The sequence below is a fragment of the Schistocerca nitens genome, chromosome 2 (assembly GCF_023898315.1).
Source record: "Schistocerca nitens isolate TAMUIC-IGC-003100 chromosome 2, iqSchNite1.1, whole genome shotgun sequence".
Lineage (NCBI taxonomy): Eukaryota > Metazoa > Arthropoda > Insecta > Orthoptera > Acrididae > Schistocerca > Schistocerca nitens.
The window spans coordinates 248,324,464-248,337,776 of NC_064615.1; the positions used below are offsets into that span (position 1 = coordinate 248,324,464).

The 13,313-nt window shown below is 36.4% G+C and overlaps 2 protein-coding genes across 4 annotated transcripts in view; one reads left to right on the plus strand and one right to left on the minus strand.

Annotated features, from left to right (window-relative positions):
* LOC126235966 (adhesion G-protein coupled receptor G6-like) overlaps positions 1 to 2,810 on the plus strand; it is a 191,859-nt gene extending 189,049 nt beyond the window's left edge. For all 3 annotated transcript variants that reach the window (XM_049944937.1, XM_049944938.1, XM_049944939.1), the window contains one exon: positions 2,109 to 2,810. In XM_049944937.1, the coding sequence (XP_049800894.1) occupies positions 2,109 to 2,717 (609 nt within the window). In that variant the 3' untranslated portion in view covers positions 2,718 to 2,810. The remainder of the gene's footprint in view (positions 1 to 2,108) is intronic.
* A 5,723-nt stretch (positions 2,811 to 8,533) lies between these two features.
* The window catches only part of LOC126235968 (YTH domain-containing family protein 3), a 46,610-nt gene continuing 41,830 nt past the window's right edge, over positions 8,534 to 13,313 (minus strand). Inside the window, exon 5 of the mRNA XM_049944940.1 lies at positions 8,534 to 12,647. Within this exon, the coding sequence (XP_049800897.1) occupies positions 12,597 to 12,647 (51 nt within the window). The 3' untranslated portion in view covers positions 8,534 to 12,596. The remainder of the gene's footprint in view (positions 12,648 to 13,313) is intronic.

Genomic DNA, 13,313 nt, shown 5'->3' on the forward strand with positions numbered 1-13,313 from the left:
CATGATCTCTCCCACATGAAATAGTGACAGAGCATCTTGGCTACAAAAAAATGTGTGCTGTGGGTGCCTAAGAGTTTGACAGATGTCCTTATAGCACATCAGATGTGGGCAGCAGAATATGACAATCTCAGTTACAAATTTTTACTGCATTGTAACAGGAGATGAAACTTGTACTTCATAAGAGACTACGGAGAACAAACATCAGTCTGTGGAGCAGCCCAGGCAAACTCCCCCATGACACAGAAAATAAAGAGCAAATCTCAATACTAGAAAGGTGATATCCGCAGTTTTTTTGGGACTGAAAGTGTTTGATCCACATGGAGTTCATGCCAAGAGGAGAACAGTCAATTCAGAGATCTATTGTGAAACTCTTCAATGACTTCAGCACTCAGTCCAGATCAAGAGACATGGTCATTGGTAGAGTTGTTTTTGATTCATGAAAATGCACGGCCTCATGCATCAGCATGAACACAATAGGAACTCTTATTGCCAGAGTGGAAATTTTTGGACATCCTCCTTACACCCCTGACTTGGAATCAAGTGATTTTCACTTATTCCCAAAACTAAAGAAAATTTTGGGTGGAAAACAGTTCGTAAATGATAATGGCCTCAAACAGGCATTGATATCCTGGTTCAAATTTTTGGCTGTAGAGGATTACAACATGTGAATTGTAAATAAAGTTTTGAGTCAATATCTTTAATTTTTATTTATTTATGCCAAGATATTCTTTATTTTGTGGACAACTGTGCACAGAACAATTGCACAATCCACTCTTGATTGTTTGGGACACCCACCAGGTCAGATTAAAGGAAGATAGTGAAGTAATTGAGCAGTGTGCTGCTAGATTTATTACCATTAAGTTTGATCAAGAAGCAAGTATTATGGAAATTCTCTGTGAACTGAAATAAGTTCCTCTCTGGAGCGAAGAAGACATTCTTCTTGCAAAACATTCAAAAATATTGCTGATTTTGAAAGCCTGCATACTATAACTATTGAAAAGGTTTGGGGAACCAGCATTTTCAACAGAATGAAGAATGATCCTGCTGCCACCAACACACATCTTTCTTAAAGACCATGCGCACAAAATAAATCTGGAATTGTACAAAAGCATATACACAGTCATTTTTCCCTCACTCCATTTGCAAGTGGAGCAAGAGAGGGAATGACTAGCAGTAGAACAAGGTAGCCACTGCCATGCATTGTATGATGGCTTGCGGAGCATGTATATAGATGTACCCATTTCTTGTGGTCATTAGATGAAAGAATGCTAATTAAATGTTTGCAAAATTCTATTTACTATTTTTTTAAGTACAAATAAGAAAACACATCATAGAATACAAGTAAGTAGATTTCAGCTTCTCCTTAAAACTTATAAGGCTAGGCAAAAATTTTTCTAGTGTTTTCACTGATATTTACAATGTGTAAATGGAGTCAGCATAGATGTGTATGGCTAATTAAGTTTCATGAAATGCCAGTTTCAACAGAAAACATTTATTTCTCATTACAAACAAAATGTTTTTGAACTTACTTTTATGTGGTCATCTGGTAAACCAGTTCCAAATTCGTCTATTGTAGTATTTGGTGTAAGAATAAGTGCTAACAGGGGAGGTAAGATGTTACGAGTGACTAGTTTTCCAAAAGAGACTGAGCAGCACGGGTGCATGACAGTAGCAGACAGAAAGTGCAGCAGCAGCAGCAGCATGGGCTGGCACCCAAGATGAGGAAGTCGAGCACGACATGGTGGATTTCTTTCGGATTTGGCGAATACTAGGAGCCACTGGTTTTGAAACAAATTGTCCTTGCCATCTTGTGTGGTTGGCCATGCTGCACTATATGCTACTGTCATGCAGAAGTGCAACTCAGTTGCTACTGGGATGCTGCTTATTTGCTGTGTTTTTATGTCCTTTTTGACACATGTTATCTTACCTTTCTTTTTTCTGTTTCTCCCAATGAAGAAATAAAAAGTCCAGAAGTTAGACAATAAAACATTTTTATAAAGTTGTATGTATACTAGTCATGCCCCTATTTCAACAATGGTAAGTAAATGTCCCTCTTATTCTACAAATACATAAGAGTATAAGTAATTATTTATTTTGTCTTCCCACAGCTCTGGGCATCAGCAATTCTTTGTTGGATGCTACCACTGGCCTTGGCTGGAGTTTCTGTATGGACATCACAAGGAGCATATGAGCCCCCAGATTGTTATCCACGAGGTCAGATACTGCAGTTCAGTGTAACAGTGCCTGCCCACATGCTAATTGCAGCCAACACCCTGATACTAGCATTATGCATCCACATTACCTGCAGCTCATCTCATAAATCCTTGCGACTTTCAAATGCCTCTCAAATTGAAAAACGCATTCGCAGACAGCTACTGTTTGCAATATATCTATCAATCTTACTTGGGATGGGATGGATTTTTGGCTTGATGCATATGGATGCTGTCTTCAATGTAACTGCGTCTCTGCAGGGGTTTTCCATCTTCATATTTGCCATAGTTTTGGATGAGAAAACAAGATCTATGTGGACTCAGTTGCTGTGTAATCATGTGGGTAAGAGGCAAAGTGGAATCGATATTCGATTAACATGCACATCTTCAACACTCAACACTTCAACAACAGCTAGTGTGGGCAAGACCAATCATATTTCACAAAGCAGAGATCACTGTAATGGTTTAAAAAATGTAAGAAAATTATCAGTAAGTACTTCACTGTGATAAATGTATATAATTTGATACATACGAATCTGTAACATCTGATTTACGAGAAATCCATCTCTTTCATTAAACACTGAATTTTCATCTATGAGATTATGTATTCTCATTCGGATTTACTATTATGCACTGGCAAAAAATTAAATTATTTTTCTCTCTTTTTTTTTTTTTTTTTTTTTTTTTTTTGAAACAGCTAGCTTACATTCAGCAGAAACTTACAAGACAGAATGATTAGCTGCATAATCTTCACATGTTCAGTTATTATCTCTAAACAAGAATCAAAATGAATTGTTACAAATAGTAATCATGGGATGCATGTGGCTATGTTACTCTGTGTTCCTCAACTAAATACTTTCAAATGTTTCATTACAGTACTACCAAAGACCCAATACTGTTTTACTGTGTATCAAAAATAATCCAGGCAGCATGAGAAGCCTATGTTAAACACAGTGACAGTTTCCACTGCACACGACTCGCAGACAGAAGCCAAAATAATGAGTCAAGACAAAACATACTAATCTGAAAACATACCTAGTGTAGTCATGTTACATCATGCCATAAAGATAGCAAGTCAATGGAGGAAATTTCTATCACCTAAACATGCCGAAGTTAATTATGTACAATAACATAATTTAGTGGAAGTGCAAGAGAACAGGATGTCTGAGGAGGCCTTGTACCCCAATTCGCTCAGCTGAGGAAATAAATACTTGTTTTTCTGATATCACTACTTTAAGAATTGTTGCCAGTATTGTACTGTTTCACTTCAGTTGTGAAACTCTGACTGTAACAGTCAACAGTTACACTGTTGAGGAGTGAGTGCATGAAAATCCAGACAAAGCAAACAATTAGAGATAATGAGAGAATTTAGAGATCACTTTGACAAAGCCTCACTTAATAAAGCAACCTTGCTTGATTGAGTTACATGTGTTCTTGTTTCACGCAGCATCGAAGACAGGCCGTGTAGTGGACGCAAGAAAATGTGACAGGAGATGTGTGCTGCTGTCACTCAATCAGCCGGGCAGTCATTAGTGGAACCCATTCGCAAAAGAGCATTTGAACTTCAAGACTTGAAAATGAAAGGATTTAGGTTGATTCTCATGAATGAATTATCTGAAAAGAACACAGAGCAGTGAATTTTCTGATGACTGTGCGGCATACCATAGATCACACAGGAGGAATGTTGTTTCTGGTCTAAGGATAATTCTCATTATGTGCAGGATCTGGAAAGAAACCAGTCTCGTATTATAATATGGGCCAGGAAGTCACAATACTTGTTCAGACCATATTTTTTCAAAGGGTAAAAGAACAGAAATTCTTATTTAGATATGTTGGAAAGATGTTTAATACTTCAGCAAGATGGAGCTACAGCACACTTTGCTGTTCAGGTGTGCTAGTTCCTTGATGAACGATTTTCAGGCTGTGGGACTGGGCATGGTTCAGTAACACTTTCAGTTCCACAAAAATGGCCATAAAAAAAACCTGGGCCTTACCATGGCAGACAACTCATTGTGGGAAATAAGCGAGTCCTTGTGACTTGAATGACAAATTGTGCAAAAGCTAGGGAAAGCCTTTCGAAGCATAACTCTAGATGCTGTACATGTCAAGGACGATGTGGAGCCCCACAGATCACTGTGTAAGGCACAGTGTTGCACTTATGGATCCACTACGTACACAGTTTTATTACTTGCAAGTACCCAAACATACAACATGCTGTTTTTATCAGCAGATATTGGGACTTCTCGGACACACTGTACAACTAAAAAGTGACAAACCCAACATACCAACTGTACTCAACAAAATGTCATGCTGAGTTTGGCATTATTAAATGGCATTTATAATAAGTAAATGGGAATATTTTTATGGCACTATGAATATCTACTACAAGATGCAGTAACCACTGGCATCAAGCTGTACATCAGATCAACAATTATCACCTGGCATGAGCAAACTAATATCAGAGTAAGGCAATAGCAGGAAGATATTTTATTAAGTGTACCTGGTTTGATAAATCTGGCAAATTTCCATGAAAGAATGAATACTTTTGTTGCACCTTCATGTTTGGTAAGCTTGATTATTCCAAGAACCGTATAAAGTATTTCAACAATGTACAGTTCGTTGTTACAGCCACCTGAACTGGTTGTTGCTCAGACTGCGACTGAAAGTGGAGAAAACCAGTTTCATGCTGTTATTAAGCAGTTTCATTTGAAGGGTTGGACTGCCGCACAAATCAAAACAGAACTGAGTGAAGTTCACACAGACTCTGCACCATCGTTGCATTAATGAATTTAAATGTGGTCAGACAAGCACCGAAGATGAAGCGTGTTCCGGCCGCCCAGTTGAAGACACTATAAAGAAAACTATTGACAAAATCCATGATATGGTAACGCATGACCATCGAATAAAAATTCATCAAATTGCTGAGACCGTAGGCAGTTCAGCTGCATGAATGCATAATACCCTTTGTGGAGAATTGGCTGTGAAGAACTTGTGTGCAAGGTGGGTGTCATGAGTGTTCAGTCGACCAAAAGCACATATGTCATGGCATTTCAACACAGTGTCTGGTGATTTTCAATTGGAACCTGAAAGCCTTTTTGAGGCAATTTGTGACTGTTGGTGAAACTTGGATCCATCATTACACACCAGTCAAACCAGCTGACAAAACAATGGACAAAGGCTGGTGAAAGTGCACCTATGACGGCAAAGGCAATTTTGTCAGCTGGTAAGGTGATGGCCACTGTTTTCTAGGATTCCCAAGAAATAATCCTCATAGATTAATTGGAAATAGGCAGAACCAGAGCTGGGCCCTATTATGGTTCATTGTTGGTTCATTTGAAACTTGCGTTGGCTGAAAAAATACCAAGGTTGGCATGAAAAAAGTGCTCTTTCACCAGGATAATGCACCATCCCACACATCAGTGTTAACAACAGTGAAAGTGCATCAACTTTGGTTCCTCATCCACATTATTCACCAGATTTAGCTCCACATGACTTCTTACTGTTCCCTAACTTGAAACTTTGGTTTCCTGGGAAGAAATTTTGATCAAATGAGAAACTGATAGTTGCAGTCATGAGAGTTTGACAGAACCTATTTTTCCAATGGGATGAAAAAGCTGGAGGATCATTGGACTATGTGTATATCCTTCAAAGGAGACTGTCGAGAAGCAGGGTCAGTTGTTTATGAAACATTTTTCTTGCTATTCATCATTTGGATTTGCAGCTCCTTGTATTTACCGTGTTTGCAATTAAAATTGTAGGATGTGAGGTCCGCCAGTTACGCAAAACACAGTTTTTTTCCAATTACCCAAACATGTTTCAGCACCACTGTTCCATCATCAGATTAAATAAAACAGAAACCAACTGATGATGGCACAGTGGTGCTTAAAATATTTTTGGGTACTTGTAAAAACGGTGTTTTACATAACTGGCAGACCTCACTTCCTACAATTTTTCTCGCTTTTTTACCAAATGTCGCAAAGCACCCTTGTAGAATTTTTATGCAAAAGGATGATACTGGGGAACACCTAATGCCCAACATTTACTGGATTATGTGTAGATTTTAATGCAATTTAGGACTGAGGGTCACAGTGTGTTAATCGTTCTCTGTAGTGAGGGCTTACAGCACTGAGCAGAAGGTCATTCCAACAGATATTTGCTGATTATTAACAAAGACAAAGTTGAAACGAGCTGTTGCAACAACTCAGTACGCATTCACGAGACATGCAGTTGGGTAATGGTTTTGCGTGAACAACATGCTAGTGATGTGTTGCAACTCTGAGTCCTAATTTGGTCAGAAATAAATATTTTTGGGATTCATGAATGAGATAGCGAATATTCGTACGCATAAGTCTGTAAAGGATGACTCCCACTTCAGGAAATTCTTCAGTACCTGATCACATAACTGTCTGCCAGAATAAAGACTACCACAATGAAAAAAGTATGTCAGCTTCTTGACAGATGACAGTTGATGCAATATGTCTATTGGAAGGTATTGTCTGCTAAATGATTTGGAGGGGTAAGGGGGGGGGGGGGAGAGGTGGGAGCCAGATACATAAAGATCTGTTCACATAGTGTAATTTTTCCACTGTTTAATATTAGTTTACCAAAATGACTAAAAATCAGGATTGGTCAGTGAGTACACAAGTTCACTTGTCACATTAAAAACATCATTGTAGCAGAACACTGTCACAAATAACAGTAGCTGCGAATCTCAGTTCAATTAAAATTTTTTATTTCATGCAGTCAAATAGGTATTCCTTCCTTTGTACACCAAGTAAGTGCAAGGTTGATGCAAATGACGTCTGCAGACCCTGCTTTACAAAGCACGTTGTGAATGATTTAGAAATATTGAAACAGTGAAGTAGTTCTTTTTCTTTGTAATTTTTACCCTGCCACAATGAAAACTTCGAAATAAGGTTTTTGGCACACATTTTCATGAAATTTTGCACCTAGGTAGTATCACAATTTTATGCATTCTGAGTAAAATCCACACATATTTCTACCAGTACTAAATACACACTTAAGTCATGACTGCATAAAGTCACTAGAGTACATAACACGAAAACAGTGATAGAACCATTGTAATTAAGTGAAACAAGTTTACCGTATTGGTAACAGCAAACTTGTTGTAATAACAGCCATGGTAAAGCCCAACCTAAAATGTTCATATTTAAAGAACCATTGCTAAGTTGGATGTGCCTTTATGCCACTCACTGTTTTTAGTTTCCATATTCCACATGAGAAGTCAATCTTACTATACATGCAAACTAAGTTGACACTCGGCATGGCAGCAGATGTAAGCAACTGTGAAGGCATTTCACATTTAGTCATTCCCATCAGCCACCACACCAAGCGTCAAATTAGTTTGTGCGAATATTAACTGTCTCCTCCCATTTTTGTCGACTTTAATTTTGGAATTCAAGGGCAGTTTCATTGACTGAAATTAAATTAAAAATAGAGGCAGTAGTGCACATTAAGAAAAGAGAAATTTACTTGGAAGTTTCTCAGAGGAGTGGATCAATTCACTGATAAAGGCTTCATCTACTAGTTGAATGATTGCCCATATGGCCTTTATATTTATTAGTGACTTCCCATTAGCATCAATAAATATTACTCTACACTATTTGTTTTTATTTTCCTGTTATAAATGTATTTTCTTTATGAAATGCACAAGCCACAGTCACAAATGGATCTAATGGGAGCAATTACAGCAAAGCATAGATATTTTTTCTTATCACAAGGCATTGCAACATGCTTGAAGGAAAGCTGACAAAATAGTCCCATTTTGTTTCTGTTGCTGGTAATTTGAAGTTCAATGTTTACTTGATAGTTTTGTAGTCAGGATCTTATACACTAAAAAAGGCTCCTCTAACTTATTACCTATGCCTGCAGTTGTACTTTATAAGACTTTTTTGATCTGACTTGCTGCTTTTTACGAGGGCCAAAACAGTTGCTTCCTTGTGATTTCATTTGCTTAATGAACAGTAACAGACAATTTATCTATTGCTTTCTATAGACTTGAAGTAATAACCTAATTTTACCCCTCTGAGTGTCATGCAGAAGATCATTTGAAGTTCGGCTCAGAGAATATGGATCTCTCTTCTTTCACCAAACATTTGACACAATAAAAGAAACTGCACCATCTGCAAACACAAGACTATGAAAATAAGAGTATGAAAATTAATATTTTCTTTCTGGTATTACCTTTAAAAAAGTTAGAACAATCATTAATGGAATTGGGTGCTCTCTCTCACACACACACACACACACACACACACACACACACACACACACACACACACACAAAGAAGTAGAGATTTTTTTTTTGTTTTAACTGATGCTTTTATTTATCTATCAACAATAATTCCCACTAGTCGGATCCCTTTAACTTTGCCCATTTCTGCCTTTGCTATCTTAGTTTGTAGTCTTACATGGATATGACTAACTGTATGCCACACTAGTTACCGAAGAAGAATGACTCAAACCTTCACCCCCACACATATGTAAGAGGGCATACATACTTAAAACCTGAATTAAGCAAGTCCAGACAGAAATTTTCCTCACCTTTCATTCCTTTAAGTGTTACACAAAACTTCAAATTTACAAGTCAATTCATCACACTCAATGGTACCCTGCCAACCAAATAAAACAGCTTTCTTTAAGTTAGTCAGTCTATGTTTGACAGCAGTGTGTAATATATGTATCAGTATGTGACTCATGCAAAAGAAAGATTTCAGTTAGAAGCAACTGAATCCAGAAAAACAGGGACTGACTTTTAGCAATACTTTTCAGATATGGAAAGAGAAAGCTTATGGAATACTCCCAAAAGGTCTATTCTACTTTACTTCACAATTGTAACTACTGTGGCACTTATTGTCAATACCACAAAACAAAATAAATAAAATGGGCAAAGTTCTCTCAGCAGACACACAAAGAAAAAAGTATTCAGGGTTTCAAATCCATCTGTTGATAGTACAATGTTACATCCAGGCCTTTCCACGCACAAATACCATGACTAGGCAATTTCAATCATGAAAATACAATATCTCCTCTCTTGTTTTCATAATAATTCATCATTTTAAAATTAAATTTAAAAAATAATGCATAATCTGATTACAAACATATTAACAGTTCCAAGATTACTGTTACATTCAAATCAGCAGCTGCAATGTAGAAATATCACAAATTTTTGGAAATCATCAAACAAGCATGCAATCTATTGATGTATTTGCATTTTTAATGCTATCAATGGTAACAAGAGGAGATAAAATCTGGTTGGGGAAACACACCACACACACTATCAATCACACACCTCAGTTCAATGCTCATAAACAATAGCCTTTTTTAAAGTCACTTGAAGCTTCTAACATTTTATGTCCAGTTTTTCAGTTTACATTCTCATTTAACAGACTTCTGAAAGCCCACATACGCTTCAAAATGAGATTGTTAGCAAATCCAACACTGATATTAAATTCTCTTTCTGACAACCTATTGTTTATCGATTCAAACAAAGTTTAAAATTTATTGCAGTCTTATATATTTCAAGAGTCCAAAAGCATTCAACAGCATCATCATATTCACTACATTTCTGGCTCAATCCCACAACATACAACAAAAAGTATAAAAATTAAGTTTAATTAAAGTCCACATTTTATATTTGGTGGCAGGGAGGGGAAAAATAACTTGAGTAAAAAAGTACGCACATAATTAAATGAGGAAACAGCACTAAGCACATGGTTCAACAGTAACATTCTTCAAGTTCTTGTAATAATTTTTACAAGTATATATTTTTAAATAGATTTCTAATAGCAGTCATTTGTCAAACTGTTCTATATTTTCATTTCTAGCAGACTGTTTCTCCTTGAAAAATGCTTAAAAAGGACATTCAATGTTCTCATCGCATCACTTTTTCCAGTTTTAGGGTCATAAAGTCCACATGACATTTCTGGCTATTAAAGCAAGTTAATTTGAGAAAGTGTGCTGCTGTGAAAGAAAATGATGCACTAAGCTGTTTTCAGTTACAATCAATTTTAAGTTCCTTCACTATGACACAATCTTCTGCCTTCACTAACTTCAGAAATCTCACAAAAGGTCCTATCTGTCACTGTGTCACTGTTCTATAAAGAAAGGAATTAAATACACGGACTGCTTAAATAATCCAGCACACAAAAACGTTTTCATTCACTGCACTATGTCCTCATCCAATGCACGAATTGCCACAGAAATCACTCCACATCAACACATGGAAGTTCCACCTTGCACTTTTTCAGCTGTTTTGTTCCAGCAGTACAACAGTCACTTCAGTTTTAACTTTTTATGATCCAGACAAGTGGGACCAAATGATCTACCTTAGATGCAAGAAAAGAAATATACGTAACACAAACAGTTAATAAAACAGATGAGAAAATAATTCAGTATGTACTTCCACTGTAATTTTATTCACAGCAACTCTTTAAAGATTGGCTTTCATCTATCAATGAGCTCATTATTCTTCTTTATATAGACCATAACCACAAGTAATTCTCCTTCCCATATAAAAAGAAATTACTCCCAGATAATTCCTTCAACATTACTGCATCATTATATTACTGTTAAAAAGTTTCCAACCAACCATGAAAACAATTACTTTTAAATATATATGCATATATTATATAGTTCACAAATACACAACATGGTTGTAATTATGCGAAGGGCACATGAATAGTACGAAGCAGAAAAGCGCAGAAATTAAAGGGTTACTTAAAACTTCACCTGTGACAATTTCAGCACATTTTGATACAGCACACACTTAGCACGCATTTCTAATGAGCTACAGCAAACAGAAATTTATTTTTGCATAACGTAACTAATTTTTCAATGGCAGCCACTTATACCAAGGAGAGAAAAGGGACAAAGAATCAACACAATAATCAACTACCAGCAAATTGGAAAAGGTCTAAAGCAAATATGGAATTCATATATGCTTTAACCACAGGTATCTGCAAATTTGGAGTTAGATCCATTCAAGAGCTACTACTCATAATCCTCAGAAGATTCTACAACATTCCAAAAGAAACATACAATTTAGAGGATTCTCTTCAGGCTTTTTGATCAAGCAGAAATCAACTAAACCAAATATCAGAATCATTTCCAATACAACTGCAAACCCAAAAAGAAAAAAAAAAAAAAAAAAAAAAAGCTTAGCACATGGATCAAGAATTTTTACGTCACTGGTTTTTGGGGACATATACACATCAAATATGATAAAATTCATAATACACATGTATAATTTTTCAAATACATCATCACATCAAATGCTGTATTACTCTAATACACAGATTGGTGAAACATGGGAAGCTTCACTCCCATTTGTGTAAGTTTTCTGTTCAGCTAACAGATCTTAAGAGAATTTAGTGTTTTGATTCTTCTCCATTAAATATAGAACAAAGACATTCCCAAAAAGCATTAACACAGAATACCAGTACATTTAATTTTTTTTGTTTTGTTTGTCACCATTTATATGAAGTTTTTCATCATTTACACGAATTACCATTTTAACAATTTCCAAATGACAATGGTTGCTCTAAGACATCAAAGTGCACTAGGTCAAATTAAAGATAGGGCCACATCTTAATCACCTGAAGGGAACTTTAAATATGACAATTCAATGTAGGTTGCCTGGTAAATGTAACAATTCATTCTCCTTCTCTTATTTTTCTCAAGAAGTCCTAGCCAAAGTCAGTTCATTGTTTAATTAAAAAATCTGAAAGGAGAAAGTTTTAACAAACTATGCAACACTTTGAAAGTATTTGGTACTAGAACAGCTCTTCAAAAATAAAATTTTGGGTATTCACTGTATTAAATACATGTACTCCAATTTTCTACGGTTTTAATGGGCTTGACTAGGAGAAACATAAATGCTTGAGAAAAATAATGAAGGCAGTCAAACAATTTCATCAATTTCACATTGCTATTGCAAAAAACGAGCAAAATGAAAATATGAAGTAGTTAAAGAATCAAAATAATACCCTCTGCCCATTTAACATGATCCGCTGAAGGGCAGCATTTTACCAGTCTCAGAATAGTACTGTTGTAAGGGAAATAACTATTGTATTTACTTGAATTAGTTTGATTCTTTTCACTTCAGTTCTTAACATCAGATAAATTTTATGTAAATAAAAATTAAAGTCGCTGTAAACATGTATAAATATGCAAATGCAATGAATTAACTTTTTTAGGCTTTAGTTTTTGTTTGAATCCTACACACAAAGACATCCATATACAATTCTCATCTAGCATAACATAAGTGGAGAAAAAATTTCACCTCTAGTTGAGACGTGTAAACCAAGAGGGTTATGTAATAATGTTTTATAATAGAAGCTACATTTGGGGTATATATATGGTTCATTAATTTCGGCCCCCTCTTCCACTTCTTCCTCTGTTCCCTCCATCTCGATCCTGAAACACACATAACCAAGCAGTCCATTAGTTGAATTATGAAGAACACACAGTAAACAAAAATTTTAACGCATTAATACGACAATAACAACTGTGCGCATGCGCCCACACACACACACACACACACACACACACACACACACACAAGTGGGGGAGGGGGAGAGAGAGGGGGGGATGGAATGGAAGGGAGGATAATGGGAGGGCAAAAATAGTAGAGTGAATGAATACATATGACTATAAAACAAACATCAGGATAGTGGCGAAGCATGAAGACATGGGACAAGAAAGCATGAAGAAGTATGTTCAGGGAAGAGAGTAACAGAAATGAGGCTTTAGGTATTGTGGGACTGAGGGATGCATTGGAGGAACAGTTCCCATCTCCATCTACACTCTGCAAGCCAACTGACAGTGTGTAGCACTCCTGTCTCTTCAAAAACGGTGCATGGCAAGAATGACCGATTGTAAACCTCCATATTAGCACCAATTTCTAGAGTTTTCTTGTTGTGGTCATTTTGTGAGATGTATGTGGATGGAAGTAATGAGTTGCCCAACTCTCCTAGAACATACACTCTCAGAATTTCAATAGCAAACCTTTCCCTGATGCACAATGCCTTTCTTGTACTGTTTGCCATTGGAGTTTGTCAAGTATCACCGTAATGCTCTCAC